This window comes from Corylus avellana, chromosome ca1 (assembly GCF_901000735.1).
Source record: "Corylus avellana chromosome ca1, CavTom2PMs-1.0".
Taxonomy (NCBI): Eukaryota; Viridiplantae; Streptophyta; class Magnoliopsida; order Fagales; family Betulaceae; genus Corylus; species Corylus avellana.
In genome coordinates this window covers 2,435,957-2,453,725 of record NC_081541.1, presented here as the reverse complement: position 1 = coordinate 2,453,725, position 17,769 = coordinate 2,435,957, and the positions used below count along the sequence as shown (strand labels likewise).

Below are 17,769 nucleotides of genomic sequence, written 5' to 3'. Positions count from 1 at the left end.
GTAAGTGTCTCTTTCAAAGGATCATGGTATCATTGGATCTTCCGTACTAAATACATTTTTACTTTTTGAATTATTGTGTGGCTGTGTAGCGATCAACCAATGCTTGACAGATGTCTAGTCTACTGACTACTGCCGTGGCTGCAGGAGTTGAAAAAGGCGAAGGCATCTAAAAGCTAAAAGGATGCGTAGATCTTTTTTTTTTTTCTTTCTAATCTGGATGTGTAGATCGACAAGCTAGACAAAGATTCTAAAGATAAGAATTTCGCCGTTCAAAGCCACCTATTTTTTTAAAAAAAGAAGCTTCTAGATTGCATTACCTATCTCCTGGCAGTCAAGAGAGAGCCTTCTAGTGACTGAGTCATCTCAAATATTGCGAACCAACTAAAATAAAGGCAATGGAGTAGACTATTTGCAATAAATTTATCATGACTGTTCATTTATAATTTCAAATGAATGGTTCAAATCTCATGCACAAGTTTGCTGGCAAATAAAAAAAAAAAAAGTTATTTTGTAGTGATTTTAGTAAGGGTGGTCAAACCCATTTGGTCATAGTGACTGGTCGGGGTGGTTCTTATAGAAACATATAATAAGATAAATATAAAGCGGAATAATATGAAATAAATAAAAGAGAGAAAGACATGCAGAGATTAAGGTGATTCGGCATATAGTCTACATCCACACTTCAAAGCCTTAATAAACTACATATTTCATTGATTATATGATATAAGTACACAACTCTATTTATATAGCTTTACATGTAATTTGAAATATTTCAAATATAAAAATATTCCTTAAATCCCTTGATTTAGAGAATACAAAATCTACATTTATTCTAAATGATTTATATCCTTAACATGTTTTTGAATGGTCCATTAGGCGACTGTGGCCAGGATTTGAATATCGGCAACTTTTTGGCTGGCAACGGTTACTTTAATCGAAATTTTGACATCGGTAACTTTTGGCTACAATTTTGACATAGGCTACTGTGGCCGGAATGAGCCAACTTTAGGCTTGAAATGGGTCACAAGGGCCAAAAACATCTGCCTTTTGGGCTTTCTTTTTCTTTTTCTTTTTTGTCTTTTCCTTTTTCTTTTTCTTTTGGCCTAGCCGGCCTTTCAGGAAGAGAAGCTTGCTCCTCTAATTTTTTTTTTCTTTCTTTTTCGATTGCTAAACCAAACAAAGAATATGAGATCTCATTTTTATCAATTCTGCATGAACCAAAAAACTTCCTTCCTTCTTTTTTTGTTTTTGTTTTCTTTTTAGGCAAACAATGGACCTCATAAATCGTTTTCTTCTCTGATACATGTTAAAATCATAAAGAAAACAATTAGAGAAGAAAAATGAAGTGAATAAAAAAAAGAAAATTGCAATTCATAGAAACATATAATAAGATAAATATAAAGCAGAATAATATGAAATAAGGAAAAGAGAGAAAGACACACAGATTAAGGTAGTTCAACATGTAGCCTACATCCACACATCAAACCCTTAATAGGCTACATATTTCCTTGATTATATGATTTGAGTACATAACTTTACTTATAGAGTTTTACATGTAATTTGAAATATTTGAAATACAAAGATATCCCTTAAATTAGGATTAACAAATATTATCTAATCACTTGATTTAGGGAATACAAAATCTACATTTATTCTAAATGATTTATATCCGTAACAGTTCTACCACCTCAAACTGCCCGATTTAAGAGTAGCTGGACCATCTTTTTAAGGGTTGCCAAATCACCTAAAGATGATTAGTTGAACTGCCCCATTATGTAATATCCAAAACCTTTCTTTATTTTCGTATTTTTTCTAAGCAAATGGGGAAAAAAGTTATAAGAGATGATCTTTTCCACTCTTGATCCGAATGGAATAAAGAATAGAGATCCCATAAGAATGCTTCCGAACACAAGGTGGGAAGAGGCCTATTTAGCTAAAGCATGTGCCCGAAAAAGCGAAAATTAGCACATTGTGACACTTTCAAAGTATTTCAGTTTTGAAAGGAGGACAGTTCTAAACTAATATCATAAACAATAGAAGCAAAATTCCAAGAAGCAAAAGCAGTAGGAGAATTAATAGCCAGGAAAACAATGAGGGCATCTCCTTCAAGATCAAAAAAAGCCTACTCCCGTAGAAGTAGCAAGCCTAGAGGCTAAGAGAGCAGCTGTAGCTTCACTTTGGAGAACATCCGAACCAACCAACTTCAAAGTGGCAGCCAAGATAATATTACCAGTAGCATCACTAATCACAGCAGCAGCAACCGCAAACGAGTCTCTAACCGCCATATCAAAATTGCCCTTAATTCTTCCCAAGAGAGGGGGAAGCCAAAGAGAGGGAAGGGAGGCATCTTTCCATGCAGAGAGGTGAAGATCAAGAGAATAAGAAACAAGCTTGATGACCTAGCAGGGATCAGGAATGATTGCATCATGCACAAGCTTTATTTTTGTATTGGTAGCAAGATCAAGCCAACCATAGAATACCTATTATACCACATGCAGGGGCATAGGGCATGCTTTGGGGGGCTGTAGACACCCCAAAATTTGAAAACTCATCCTTAATTTTTTTTTTTTTTTTTAAAAAAAATATACCCTTACAAATATTTTTTTTGCCCCCCAGCAATTTTTTTTAAAAATATATATTTTTGCCCCCCAAACCTAAAAGTCTATTTCCACCCCTGACCACATGCAATACATCTTAATTAATCCTTAAAAAACCATTTGAAGAAAATAATACACTTGTAGATTGTAGTACTAGGATACTTTTATCTTCATTTTTTTAATGAGAACGTGAGCAATTCTGGTTGTGAAATTAGTCCCATACATCTTATGAGTAATGCTAAATACTATATGCCATTTTATTAAGCTGATGTTTCAGTATTCGTTCTTTTTTTCTTTTTTATTTTTTTTTATTATTATTTTTTTTAACAATGTATGATCCAAATGTTGATGAGCATTGTTCCAACAATTCCAACTATGTTCTTTCTTTAAAAAGAGGATGGATTAGGCTTATTGCTTTAGGTTTATGCAAAAGCTGTGGGATTTAATTAAAAGTTTGAAGACAGGCTCTTTACCATTGCTTAGGCTATGGATAAGAATTTTTAAATTATTAAAGAGAAACAAATCCACCATTTGAGTAAGAGATACGAACAAATAAACCAAAGCAACTGGGCTTCGCTGGCAAATAAGCACTTCTTTTTTCATGCTCGCATATAAGTTCAGTTAGATGGCTTCTACAAGAGATGTTCACTTATACCTTATGAAACATTGATGAAGGCCATATTAGGCCCATTATGCTCCTGGGATGGTTCTTCATGATCGGCCCATAAATTGTTCCTTTCTTTATTATGTTATTATATTAAAATTAAAAATGCTTTGTCCCCAAGAGGTAGCTCAATCGGCTGGGACCACGCTTAATGAAACGGAGGTCACTAGTTCGAATCCCCCTTCCCCCTCCTTGTGCGGACATGTCAAAAAAAAAAAAAAAAAAAAAAATTAAAAATGCTTTATTTAGACTTTTGCCTTTTATGACTCAATTTTTATTGAGGGCCCGTTTGGGAGTGCAATTTTAATAAGTGCAATTTTAAAAATTGTGTTTTCAAAAATTGTGTTTTTAAAATTGCATAGGAGTTTGGTAAAATATACTAAAAAGTTTTTTTTTTTTTATCAATTGAGTGTTTGGATAACATTAGCATATAATTGCGGTTTTATGACCAAATTACCAATAAGGATGAACAAGACAGAGAGGATGAAGAAAAAAAAAAGAGAAAAAAAGGGTTTTAATATATTTTAGGTGGATATTCTTGGTATTTTTTTTCATTCTCGTTCTAAAAAAGGTAACTATTGCGCCAAATATCTTTTTAATAGAAATCGTAATTTTGTTTTAAATTCGCACTTTTTCAAATAAGCACCCTCTAATCAGCTTATGGAAATCACATATTTTTTTGCGATTTTAAAATTTGCGTTTTTAAAATCCCAATCCCAAACACCCTAAAGTTGTGATTTGGTTTAAAATCGCAGATTATTTTTTAAAAAACGCATTCTCAAACGCACCCTGAGCCTCCCTTTCAAAAGGTCAATGGTTTGTGGAGTATGGGCCAATCAACCATGAGTATGGGCTGGTTGATGCCCAAGCTAACCACAAGAGAATCCCTTGTAGAAAAAGGGCCTGGGATCCAGCAGAAGCTAGCTGCCCATTGGTGTCCAAAAGGGCTGCATGGGCTTCAAGAGGACGGAGCTTTGTTGATTGGGCAGCTAAGATGTAGCCACAGGACTTCCTTTCAAACAACAAAAGGGGAGTAAGAAAAAACCGGTCATCAACCGATAACTGAGTACCAACTAGTAATCCGTTATTGGGAACCTGGTTGAAAAAAATCGGTAACCGGGTACCTTGGTCCGGTTACTGGTTTTGAAATTTTTATATACCCGGTTATAACGGGAAAACCGGGTATATATATATAATAATAATAATAATAACAATATATTTTTTATTTTTTAGGGCATTTTTAAACATTGGATTTTAATTTTTTAGGTCCAAAAGCCAAACAAAAATTAAAAATTTTTCAGGAATTTTGGGATTTTTTTAGGTTTTTTTTTTTTTTTTAAACAATCACAACAAAAACCCAACTTATTGGAACAAAAATGCTAACTGCTTTTTTTTTTTTTCTTTTTCTTTTAAAGGGCCAAAAATGTTAAATTAAGCCTAAAAATTAAGTCCAATAACTAAAATAAGCCCAAAATGCCAATTTTTTTTTTTAAAACGGGTTACCAACAAAACCCAACAGTTTTCGTTGTGACCTAACTAAAATTGCCATGTAACACAAAATTTAATTTAATTTAATTAAATGAGTCCCTCACGTGGCTATATATATATTAACTTGAATTAAAATAGAGATCAATTACATCATGCAAGCCATGGCCTTAATCGGGATGCAAAGCTTACTAATGAACAGAAGAGCTAGAAGGCAAAGAGAAAAATAAATGAGAATAAAATCAGAAGGATGACTTATAAAAATAAAAAAATAAAAAAATAAGAAAAGATGCATGGATCTAAACGAGGCATGCAGACGCAGTGAGCATTAAGAATAGACCAGTTGCGCAGGCTTCATCAGATGGATCTACTTTGTCGTCTTCACATAGGAGATGACAAAGCAAAGGCTTGTTGTTTTAAGATGGCGGAACATACGCAGCTTAACGACATCTTTGCTGCCCAGATGACGATCATGGCAGAACGCCTTCCACCCTTGAGTAAGAACGTAGTATTTTTGCGCCCAAAACTTGAACATCATTTGGCATTCCATACCATTCGGATCGTAGACGGTGACCCGAACCCCATCGACCGGGTTTTCGTCTTTGTTCAGCAACGGCAAGAGAGAGGCCTTGGCAAATTGTTTTTTGATGAAAAGCCTGCCCTGGTCGAATTTCGTATCGGTGACTGTCAACTCCTTCACAAAGAGCTCAGAATAGGGCCCAACGAATCCGCGGAGCCTACTTGGAAAAGAGAGAATGTTAACAATATTGTCTCTTTTCCACAATTCATGACGCAAAGCCATGGCAGATTTCTCATCCAACTCCGAGTACTGCATAAAGAAAAGAGTCCAAGCCCCAGTACTTGCGTCATCCATTATTTTGTTTTTCCTTTCCTTTCTCTCAAGCACAGAAAGTTTTGCTTAAAGAAGGCACAACAAATTAACTTGCTCTTCTCTTGTACGTAGTTAAATAGGCCAGCTGCCTCCTATATTTTTGGGTCAAGGACCCAAGGTACGTCGGTGCATTTATTTTTAAATTTTAAGAACAAGGTTCTGGATAATCTATAAATATTTTATTATAATTTTTCATGAGTACGTGGCGCATATATATAGATAATGATAGAATGTAATAAAAACTCTATATTTTGTCCGTAAAAGTCCACGTGGCAAGATGCCACATCTTCTTTTTGTTATTTTTTTTTTCCTCAACAAAAAAATGATGTGGCATCTTGCCATATAGACTTTTATGAGCAAAATATGGAGTTTTTATTAGATTATAGCATTTCTCATATATATATATATATATATATATATATATATATGTGTGTGTGTGTGTGGGGGTTAAAAAAAGGTAAACAATAAAATTTAATAGATAAAATAAATCCTAATAGGAAAAGAAAACCATACCCTAATAGGAAAGGCAAAAACCTAATCCTTATTAAAAAAAAGGAAAATATAATTCTAATGGAAAAGGTAAAGAGGAATACTAGGCTTACAAACAAATTTTACAAAAAAACTTTTACAACATGATGTGGCACAACATGATTAGAAATGACATAAATTCAACGTTTGATAAATTTAATCATATTCTACTGCATCATATTATAAAATTTTTTTAAAAAAATTTGTTTGAAAGCATTTCCCAATAAAAACATGCATTTATCTGTAAAAAATTTGTGTCGTTGGGATTGCTTTGCAATCAAACAAGCCGACTCCAGCTAGATGGATTCTACAAGATGTTCAGTTATTCCTCATGAAACATTGATGTAGGCCATAATAGGCCCATTATGCTCCTGGGATGATTCTTCATGATCGGCCCATAAATCGTTCCTTTCTTTATTACGTTATTATATTGAAATTAAAAAATATGCCTTATTTAGACTTTTACCTTCTATGCCTCAATTTTTTTAAGCCTCCATGGCAAAAGGTCAACGGTTGTGGAGTATGGGCCAATCAACAATGACTATGAGCTGGTTGATGCCCAAGCTAACCACAAGAGAATCCCTTGTAGAAAAAGATCCTGGGATCCAGCAGAAGCTAGCTGCCAATTGGTGTCCAAAAGGCCTGCATGGGCTTCAAGAGGAGGGACCTTAGCTGATTGGGCACTTAAGATATCATATAGCCATTAGAATTCCTTTCAAACAACAAAACCCAGCAGCTTTCGCAGCAATGTCATATGATCCAATTCTAGAGTATTTGATCAAAAAAAATTCTATAGTATTTCTTTTTCTATTAGTTAACAAATGCCTAGGTGATGGCATTCGAGAGGTTTATTCATCTCAAATCTCGAAACATGCTCTAATGGATGCTGGACATTTGCAAGTCCATGACATAGCTAAAATTGTCATCGTTTGCAAATCTGACACAAAATTAGCGTGTTAAGATTGAGGGTTTAACTCTATTTAATTAACTGGGTTAGATTACTATTGGCCTATCTAATTTTATATCTATAACTTAACATAGCCCAAACACCCTTAATGGTATAAGCTTCAACCTTCTCCAAGCTACAAGTAGACTTCCAAGATCCTTTTGCAATACTCACAAAGCAAGGCAAGGAGCAAGACAAGCAGCTTAATTTAGTACACTTCTATACAAGTAATTTGTAATGTCAAAGGTTGAAGACAAGCGTTCAAATTAAAAAATAATGGTTAGAGCATTCCTAACAGCTACCCTAAAGTTGCTTCCTTTCCCATATATAGAAAAAATTTCAAGAAAATCACAAAAACTCACATACAACAGCTTCTTTATATCTTCCTTATATATTATGATTGCTATAGTTGAAGTATCAATCCACATGATTTATTATAATTATAAAAGGTAAAGGACATTCTCTTCCCTCTCACATTTCCCTGTGCAAAATGAATGAATATAATAAAATAAAATAAAAAGAATAATATTTTAATGTTATAGGGAAATATAAAGGGAATCTATTGTGGAATATATTTAAATAGGGAAGCACAAAGTAATTTTGTTCCCTAAATTTAAGGAAAATGAGAAAGAAGTTGCTGATTTTAGAGCACTAACAGCAGCTTCCCAATTATTTTCACTCAAATTAGGGAATAAAACTACTTTTTGATTCCCTATAGAAAAACATTTCACAATAGATTCCATTATTTTTCCTTATATGAATTAAATATTTTTTTTTTTTATCATTGCAACCAATGAGAGAGGAGAGATGATAGAGAATTGTTGGGACATGTGAAGGAGAGGAAAGAGAGAATCAGTTTTTTATAATTTAATAATGCATTGGGCATGTACAGTGTTTCCCACAATGTAGATGCCCCTTGATGTTGGTTATATTTAGGGCTTCTGATGTAGATGCTTTTTTGTGGTGTTTTTGATATTTTCTCTAAACATAGAGAAATGAATGTACTATAGGGAGTCTGCTGCTAGTGCTCTTATGCATTGAAAAATACTGTAGATGCCCTTTGATGTTGGTTATATTTACGGCTTTTTAATGTGAATGCCTTTTTGTGGTGTTTTTGAGATTTTTTTCTAAACATAAGGAATCGAATGGGCTATAGGGAATCTGCTGTTAGTGCTCTTATGCATGCATTATGCATTGGCAGCAAAAGAAAATAACAAAATATTCTTAAATTGCCAAAGATAGAAACAAAAAGTCCTATTGCCTTATAGGCGAAAATTCTATATATATATATATATAACATTTGTGTTGCCAACTCGATCGGAACAAAAATCCAAGCCAGTCAACTGCTCCGATCCCTTCTACTTTTTCATCTTCTCAAAAAGGATGACCAAGCAAAGCTTATCATTTTCATTATGGCGGAACACCCACAGCTTGACGTCATCTTTCGGCTTCACATGATGTTTACGGCAGAACGCTCCCCAGCCTCCTGTAAGAACGTAGTACTTTGACGACCAGCACTTGAACTTCATTTCGCATCTCACACCCTTGAGATCGTAAACGGAGACCGGAATTCCAATAAGGTCAAGTTTTTCGTCTTTGTTCAGCAACGGTAAGAGAGAGTCCTTCACAAATTGTTTCGCGATGAAAATCCTGCCCTGGTCAACTTTCGTATCAGTTGACGTCAACGCCTTCACATAGGGCTGAGAGCATTGCCCGATGATTCCGTGGAGCATCGGGACTGGTGGAAGATCCCGAGGTTCCGGCTCTGCTCTTGCTGGCGTCCGCGAGTTCTTCATAGAGAGAAGAGTAAAAGCCGCAATCGCCACCTCCTTCATTATTTCAAGCGCTGCACTAGAAAGCTTAGAGAGTTTTTTTTTTTTTTTTTTTTTTTTGTAATCATAGCTTAAAGAGTTTAATTTGCTTAAATAGGCAATGCCACCGCCGAAAAAGCCACCTGGTGCTTTACGTATCCCCGTGCGCATGCACACAACAAGAAACAATATTTTGAAGGGCGAATTCATTTTAAAAAATAATAATAATAAACAAATCATTAAAAATTAAATATTATAAAAAAATCAATAATTAAAAAACTAAAACTGTTAAAAAATTAAAACTAAAAAGTAGAAAAAAAAGGGAAAATTCACTTTACCCCTAAAGTTTCAGGAATTTTTCAATTCGAACCCTAATATTTAAAAATTGGCAATGTATCCCCTAATGTTTCAAAAAAAATTTAATTCAGACCCTCCGTTACTAATTTTCGTCTAATTAGACGGAAATCATCCCACACGCGTCTCACGTGGAATTTTGATATCCTCTATTCTAATTTTGCCCTCATTAAAACCTATGAAATTACGTAATTATCTTTAATTTCGTAAATTTTAATGAGGGCAAAATTGGAATAGAGAGTATCAAAATTTCACGTGAGATGCATGTGAGATGATTTCCATCCAATTAGATGAAAATTAGTAACGGAGGGTCTAAATTGAAAATTTTTGAAACATTAGGGGTATATTGCCAATTTTTAAATATTAGAGTTCGAATTAAAAAATTTCAGAAACTTTTGGAATAAAATGAAACCTTAAGGAGAAAAATAGTATTTAACCATTTTTTTTTAATCTTATTCAACAAAAAGAAAATCCTCTATGTATGTCATATAATTAAGCCATTCGAAACGAAAGAATAACTCTAAACGAATTCCACATAAGAATAATATTCCATATATTAAGATTACTTGATCGTGAAAATTAATCTTTCATTTTTTTTAATATATATATATATATATATATATATATATATATATATATATATATATTGTTTAAAATGCTTATTTAGTGGTTAATTTTCATTGTGAACTTTTAACCCTTGAAGGAATCACATTTTCTTTAATTGCATTTTGAAATTACCATTTTTCTTAACACGTTTTGCAACCGATAAACAAGACGGTCACTTAAAATTAGATCGGATCATTTCGTTGATTTGATTGTCTATAACTGTTAAACTATGCTCATGGTGAGCTGGACCAACCCAAACAGTGCACGCTAGGCTAGTGTTGAAGCCTAGAGCAACAAATACATCTATTATATATGTACTTCATATCCCACTATCAATGGGATGGCAGATCCAGCGTAATCCAAAAAAGGATATGGCTTACAAATCAACTCTAAAGGGTTCAGTAATCCTCCCCCCCCAAAAAAAAAGTACAAGTAAATATACCACTTAGGAGCCCTAGCTTAAAAGAAGGCGGATAATCTAATCTCAATATGTTTTACCAAATTATATGAATATTTACATCTAGTCACATCCCTCATACAAATTATGTACTTTAATATACACATGAAACAAATCTAAATTGGTGCATACATATTACATACATACACAGTTGAAAAATGTTACCAATTTGAAGCATGCATCCCCATGCAACCCAATGACCAAAATGCAAAGCAGATTCCATTCAAGCATTATGGTGTACTGCACAGGGGTGTCATTGACAGCCATAGCCAAGGAGCAAATTTAAAGAGGTGGAAACAACCACCCCATGGTCCAACCAAGGAGCAAACCAGCGCTGGCAAGACCTAACCCCAATGCAAAAGCAACTGCACACTTTCTAATTTCATTCCTTTGTCTACCACGTTTTCTCTTTCCAGCCCTCTGCTGACCCTTCTTCATTTGCCTGCCTCTGTGTGGAACCCAAGGTAAGACAACCGGAAAAAGACTGGAAATTGGTTGGTTTTTGTTCTTAAGCTGGATGTAGAGATTCTCGAGCTGCAGCAGCTGGAGCCACTGCTTATAAGCAAAGAGCTGTGATGCCTGTCGAAAAAAGAGCGTGATAATGTGCTCCTTATCAGCAAAGGCTTCCTGTGCTGCTTTCTCAGCTTCCCTTGCTCGTGTTTGAGAATGACACAGTGCCTCCAACAATTTAGTCTTGCTAGGATCATCATCTGCCTCGTCCTTACTTGTACCATTACCAATACTGTTGCTGGAGCAAAATATTTATCAACATGGATAAATAAACTGATCAGCAATCAAATAGTGAGTATAATTCCTTCCTCTATTAGTTCAGGATAGGTAGTCGAAAACAAAGACAGTTGACAAATGTGTTAGAAGGGCTCCAAAATTTGTGCCTGAACCATGAGTGCCAGGAAATGCATATTCATGTTCGTCCAAGTAACAAACTAAAGGAGATTCTTACTATTGAAGGTAAGTAACAAAAAACTAAAGCAATCGACAATCCTCTATTAGTTCAGGATAGGTAGCCGAAAACAAAGACAGTTGACATGTGTTAGAAGACACCCCAAAATTCCCCAATGTGGTAGTAATGAACCTCTACCCCCCTAAGAAACCCTTGTTTCCCTCTGTCCATGGGTGTGCCATCCCATGGGATGTTATGTCGGACTATTAGATTTTAGGCCCCCACAGAATACCAATTGGACAATCATTACAATCATTAATCTGGAGCAAATGTGCTAGGAAAAAACAATGTAGATGGATCATAATGAGAAATATCATCAAACAAAAACAAGATCTTTTTTTCTTCTTGCTGGTGTGTTTTGGTGTTCTGTTTGTGTTTGAATGAAAATTTTATTCATCCAAAAAAGACAAGATCTTTTTTTTTCTTTTACAATAAATAAAGAACCTAATAAACTATTCTATTTCTCTAGCAGTGTATACTTGTAAATAAGAGAAGATTGTACATCAAACTATAACAAGTCTATTGTGATTTTGCTAGCATGTAATGAGTAAATTTTTTTTACTTTAACTTCACTTTGAAACAAGGGAATTTAATGGATCAAATAAATGACATCCTTCATATTTCATTTGCTGATTATTGCTTAGAATCTACTTGTGTATTCTAACAATTATGTGAGGTGTCCATCCCATCAAACTGAAAGAGCTTCATTGCTACATGTGCAAAATGGTGGACCTTTGTAACAATTATAAGTTTGAATTAAATGATAATCCTCTTTATAAAAATAGCTTAATTCTTGACTGATATATTATTAGTTCTTTTCTTATATACTAGTAAAGATAACACACCAATATCAATCAATTATGCTCATGAAATTTGGGTTATGATATCTAAAATCTATTTAAACTATTTGAAGTATCTAGATGGGTACATTGCACCACACTTACTGAAAAAAAAGGGGCAAATAAATTGTTACCACTAACTGCAGTGAAAAAGATGAGGTTTCTATTTGGTTAGCACCCCATCATAGATTGTTCCATGTGCTCAGATGTGTAAAATAAAACGGATAGCTTCATGAAGCATCAACCACTCCCTAAATGAAGTACTGATGACAAAAGAACTGCAAAGTAACAATTCTAGAGCATTACCTGAAAGGCTGGTCTGAATCCTGGAGTGAGTGATCTGTAGTGGGGTTTTCCCAGGTATAGTTCTTCAGACTAGAGAATCCCTTATCAACCATCTTATCTAAAGATGAAGCCAAACTCTCATCACATTCAAAACACTCTGTACAAGTAGATGGCCCCTTCCTAAAATGCTTGGCCAGGGGTCGGGGAAGATCACAATTCTCAATATGTTCAAGTGACTTCTGAGCAACCAAGGAAGCCAACCCGTCTTGACCAGCAGAGCGCCACCAAGGCTCAGCCTTCTCAGCTCCCACCCAATTGGATCCTAGATCAGAAGAAAGCCTCTTGGCTTGTTCTGGGACCAAGCAGTTGAAAGAATCCAAGCCCGTGAATTTATCATCTAAGTACCAGAACTCCCCCAAGTCCTTTTTATGAGTAGTTCTCTGTGAATCATTACCAAAAACAGCCTTGAATTCTTGCATTCCAGTATCATGTTCATTATTTTTACAAGTGGTAGAAACCTCCCAAGGTTTCTCCACAGAAGAATTATTATTGTTTTTCATAACAGTTTGATTACAAAATTTTTCCCTGGATTGGTGATCCTCACTAATTTTTGCAGTTTTATGAATAAATCCAGAACTCAAAACTTCAAGCTCAGTCTCCAAGGCATTTAGCTGTTCATATGTAAAATCCTTTTGGGGCCCAACGTGCGGTTGCAGGTTCAACCACCACTTAATGTTGGTTGGTGGACCGGAATATGGTTTATCAGGTATGCAAGTTGGGGGGGGATGATAAGGTCCATTTGCAGCATTATCAGGTGCACCATCAGACTCTGATTTTGAGGAAGAAGATGATGGGGAGCAAGAAAATTTGGGGGATCTCCTCGCATCTTCTTGGACAAAGGAATGGTTAGCTGTGCGCTGCCTTTCTGCTTTTGCTTCTGCTGCAGCCATTACGCCTTACCAATCTCTGATAGTTTTCACAGTGGCAAAGTTAAAATCTCGTATGAACTAAATCCACTAAAGCATTTACTCTAGTCCATAATCTAGGCATTTGAGAGCTCAATGCTAAACAAATCTGTCTGCAACTAAGCAACTCAGCAAAGCCTTATCATAATTATTTTGGCCATGAATCCTAACACTCTGAAAGAATAAACAGAATTCAGATGACAGAATATAATAATATATGATTGGGACCAATTCAGTGCAAACTGAAAACGAAGTTGAGCGATGAGAAATAGAGCGCTAAAGATATCCTCCAGCTCATACTAAACATTCTGGGAAACATTTAAGAGCTGCTTGAGTTTGGTTAGGAAACATTTAAGATGAGAAACAACTGAAAGTTATGCAATATGCTCACTATAACACTGACCTTGATGTATAGATTAACAACAAACATCATGCCTAAGGTAACCTACTTTTACCAACAAAGAGAACCTCTCAATCAATGATATGGTGTTCTACTAGGGTACAAAAGCAAGCAATATTCCTGAATCCTAAAGTACGCCAATTGGAATCATGAAGTAAATTCCTAAGCCCCATAGGCAAGCATAAATGACAACCAAATATATAGCATAACACGTAGACCCACAAATTTTATTCGCAATTTAGAATTGGCCCTGTAAAAAAACAAACTAAAAATCACAAACAACCCATTTTATATTTCATTGTAATAACCGAAACCCGGAACCGAATCCAGGAAAATGTTAACAGGCGCAAGACCCACATCCCGCGGTAGATATAAATCTCTCTGAGAATAACTAGGAGATAAACAAAATTAGATAACGCCCACTTCAAAGTTCAAATCCTTTATGTAATTCAAACCAAATAAAGCTTGTAATCGAATTGGTTTCACTATCGTCCCAGAAGGTGAAATACGAAAGTTTTGTGATACAATTCACAGGTTCAACAGCAGATAGACAACCGTCTCATAACAAACCAGAATATTCACAAATCAACAGAAGCAATTCCGTATCCAAGATACGCATACAAACGTTGAAGCATAAAGACAACATCAACAGGAACAAAACTCGATGAGAATAAGAAGCAAGTAAATTTATAGGTCAGGAAGGAGAAAGATACCTTATCAGGAAATGGGTTCTCTGGATTTTCCTCTAAAAAAATCATATCATATGCATTTTGAGACGAGAGTTTGGTCTGAAAGATTCCTCTGTTTCTTGGCTCTTACATCACAGTCGATGTCTTCTTTTTTTGGGTGCTTATGGACGCTGATTGTGCTGGTATCTTGTGTTATAATAATTATTTGTGTAGAGTTTTTTAGATATTTAATTTTATATTAATATTTATTATTTTAAAAAATAACTTGGCTTTTTTTTCTTCTTTTTTTTTTTGATAATTAACTCACACAATTAGTGAGATTTAAACATATAATCCTCAATTACCATCTCAATATACATGAAAAACGAGAATGCCATTAGATTTAAAAATCATTGATAATTTTCCAATAGGCCTTGTAAATATATGCCCATATTATAAACAAACGAAAAACAAAAGAAAAAAAATGGAAGTAAAAATCTCCAATCATATATATTCTCAACTACCATTCCAATATTGAAAGACACATTTGTTTAGGACAACACGTGCCTGTTACGTCTAACCACGTGGGTCATGTCTATTTTTGATATGTGTTGTGGATGGAACAGGGCGTGACATTTATGTAACGACTTTGGCCGTCAAATTTTTTTAAGCACTCAAATTTAAAAATCTTAATTAATCATGAACTTTATAGTAGCAAAAAAATAATAGTTTGGATTCGGATTATTAAAAGAGAAATATAATTCATTGTTTTTATAGTGAATTGATGAATCAATCATTGAATTTGTGTAAGGTCCACGTACTCAAATTTTACTTAAATTAAGACAATTTAAGCTCGTATAATCTACTTATTTTGGACAATTGGGATGCAAGATCCACCAACTTTAAGTAAGTGAATCTCACAACTTTGACTTAACCTGAGTTATCTAGAATTCAATGAATGAATATCTTGAAATCTTTCTATAACTAACTTGTGTATTTTGCACTTACATTTTTGCAAGTAAACACACATGCCTTCCTTCTTTGGTAGATTGTGTCAGGAGAAATGTAAGGCATTTTACAAACAAAAAAAAAAATCAAAATTTTGGTTTCTAAATGATGTGTCGCCATCTTATGTAATTTATTATTTTAGCAAATAAAAACATAAAGTAATGTGTGTTTAAAAAACCTAACATTTCTCTTGTGTCGGTACTTGCAGTCGGGTAAGTAAATTATAGCTTCAACATATCTATCTCCTCCTATTTGTACACAAGTAAAATGGAATTTTTTTTTCAAAATTCATCTATATGTCTAAGTTAATAGAGAAAAATTTGCCCATTACTTTAGCGGGTGGATGAAAAATCGTGCTGGCAAGGGCGGAACCATCCTAGCCCCCCAACCCAAAGGGTGGTCCCCAATTTTTATTTTTATTTTTAAATAAACCTTTAAAAATATATTTTACAAACCCAAGATTTTTTTTAAAAAAATTTTGTCCACCTAAACTAAAAGTTCTAGTTCCACCCCTACCCGCTGGTCACCCCTATCAATGCTCGTATTCCCATTTAAATTGCAATAGTTTTTTTTTTTTTTTTTCAATTAATTAATCTGTATGATTCTAGCCTGGAATTTTCTTGGCTAGTGCCATTATTTAATGTTAAACTCCTTAGTCCAATTATATCCATGTTCTCCTTATATATTTGCATTGGCAGTGATCACTTGGACAAGTTTCTCCACTAGCTAGCTAGGTCCTGCTGGGTGAAATAGTTTTAACAAAAAAGAAATAGCTTTAGTCGTAAATTGAGCCTAAAACTATATTTTGATTTTATGAAAAAGTGCCTCTTCAAGGTGAAGAAGTAGTGTTTGGGAAGAAAATTATTTTTGACTATCTCAATAACAAATCACATTTTTTTAAAAAAGGCATAAAACTATATATATAATTTGAAAATTTTATAAAATTGTAAAAAATCCTTATTCAGAAAGATGTGTCATATAGTGCATTAATAATAGATGAGGCCCGGCCCTCTCCTCTCACCTTTTTCTGCCCCAATTATAATTTCAGGACATAGAGATCCCGACTTACACGTATTTCATAGATTTAACTGAAATATATTTTATCATTATCTGGGAACATAAAGAAAAAGAAAAATAAAAATATTAAGTCGGTCGGTCTATATACCATCTACTCCTTGGATTAGGATTTACAAGTAGTACCACTACAATTCTAAAATACTGAAACCGTACGTCTTTTTTAATTGGACCACGTACATTTTATTTATCTGTTTAATTCTAATTAATGTATTGATTTAAAATACTTATAATTATTCGTGTATTTTTTTTTTTTTTTCTTTTAGCCTTTTCCCAATCACAATGGGATTAGGAAACCCAAAGCAGCACGTACTCCAATTCGTTGCCTTTAAATAGAGTGTCTAAATTTGCTTCTAGCTAACGTTCATAAAAAATATTACACTAGTACGAAAACCAAGTTCAGGTTGAAAAGAAGAAGAATGCCGCCTTCCCTCCCTGCAGCGATCAACCACGTCCTTCTACAAAGGGGGTACTCGGAGCCGGTGTTCTTGGCTCAAAAGCAGTTGTGCTTGCTTGATGTAAGACCGGAAAACGGCCGCTTTCTGATCCCACAAAGAGAAATCCAACAACAGTTCTTGACCGAGGAAGAGAAGACAACACTGAACAATGGAGGTATGATTCCGATAACGCTAATGAATTCGGAGTTCTCGGAGAATAACTTGACTTTGAGGAAGTTGGCGGTGCACGACATGTTCGTTGGCGGCGTGACCTCATCGTACTTGTTGATCAGGAATGGCTGGAACCAAGTGGTTCTTCAGAATGGGTTGCAGCCCAGCAACATAGTGCGACTCTGGTCGTGCCGGACTCCTGGAAACGATGTGTTTTTTGTTTTTGATGTGGAGAGAGTGCAGCGGGATGTTTCATGTTTATGTGCTCGAATAAATCATGTATTAATTTAGTTTTATTATTCATTCAACAGTTTTCTTGATCGATTTTACTCTCTCTCTCTCTCTCTCTATATATATATATATATATATATTATTGAATGAGATTGATCAGTTTTCTTCCATTATATATCCTGTTACGCAAACATTCTTTGATTAATTTCTTGATTATTTTTCCTTCCTGATCATGATCTGCATATTACTCCTCCTATAGTTCTATGGGCCGATGAATTAATTAGTCGTTACTTTCATAAACGTGATACCTGTTTCACTTTTTTTCCTAATAAAGAAAATGAGGTATATATATAACAAATTATAATGAAAAATGCTAAACATCTCAAATTT

The 17,769-nt window shown here is 34.5% G+C and overlaps 3 protein-coding genes across 4 annotated transcripts; 1 reads left to right on the top strand and 2 right to left on the bottom strand.

Annotated features, from left to right (window-relative positions):
• Window positions 1-8,470: 8,470 nt before the first annotated feature.
• Window positions 8,471-8,947, bottom strand: LOC132167216 (putative B3 domain-containing protein At4g03170). Its single transcript, XM_059578123.1, has one exon. The coding sequence runs from the start codon at window positions 8,945-8,947 to the stop codon at window positions 8,471-8,473; it is 477 nt and encodes a 158-aa protein (XP_059434106.1).
• A 1,410-nt stretch (window positions 8,948-10,357) lies between these two features.
• LOC132167334 (uncharacterized) lies at window positions 10,358-14,634 on the bottom strand. Of its 2 annotated transcripts, none has more exons than XM_059578276.1 (3): window positions 14,504-14,634; window positions 12,447-13,391; window positions 10,358-11,088 (listed from the first exon to the last, which is right to left on the bottom strand). In XM_059578276.1, the coding sequence occupies exons 2-3, from the start codon at window positions 13,373-13,375 to the stop codon at window positions 10,623-10,625; spliced, it is 1,395 nt and encodes a 464-aa protein (XP_059434259.1). In that variant the 5' UTR covers window positions 13,376-13,391; window positions 14,504-14,634; the 3' UTR covers window positions 10,358-10,622. The 2 variants fall into 2 exon arrangements, with proteins under 2 accessions (XP_059434259.1, XP_059434260.1); XM_059578277.1 differs by having other exon boundaries at window positions 10,358-11,082.
• A 2,325-nt stretch (window positions 14,635-16,959) lies between these two features.
• LOC132167203 (uncharacterized) lies at window positions 16,960-17,439 on the top strand. The gene has a single exon (XM_059578111.1). It carries the CDS (start codon window positions 16,960-16,962, stop codon window positions 17,437-17,439), a length of 480 nt encoding a protein of 159 aa, XP_059434094.1.
• The last annotated feature ends 330 nt before the right edge of the window (window positions 17,440-17,769 follow it).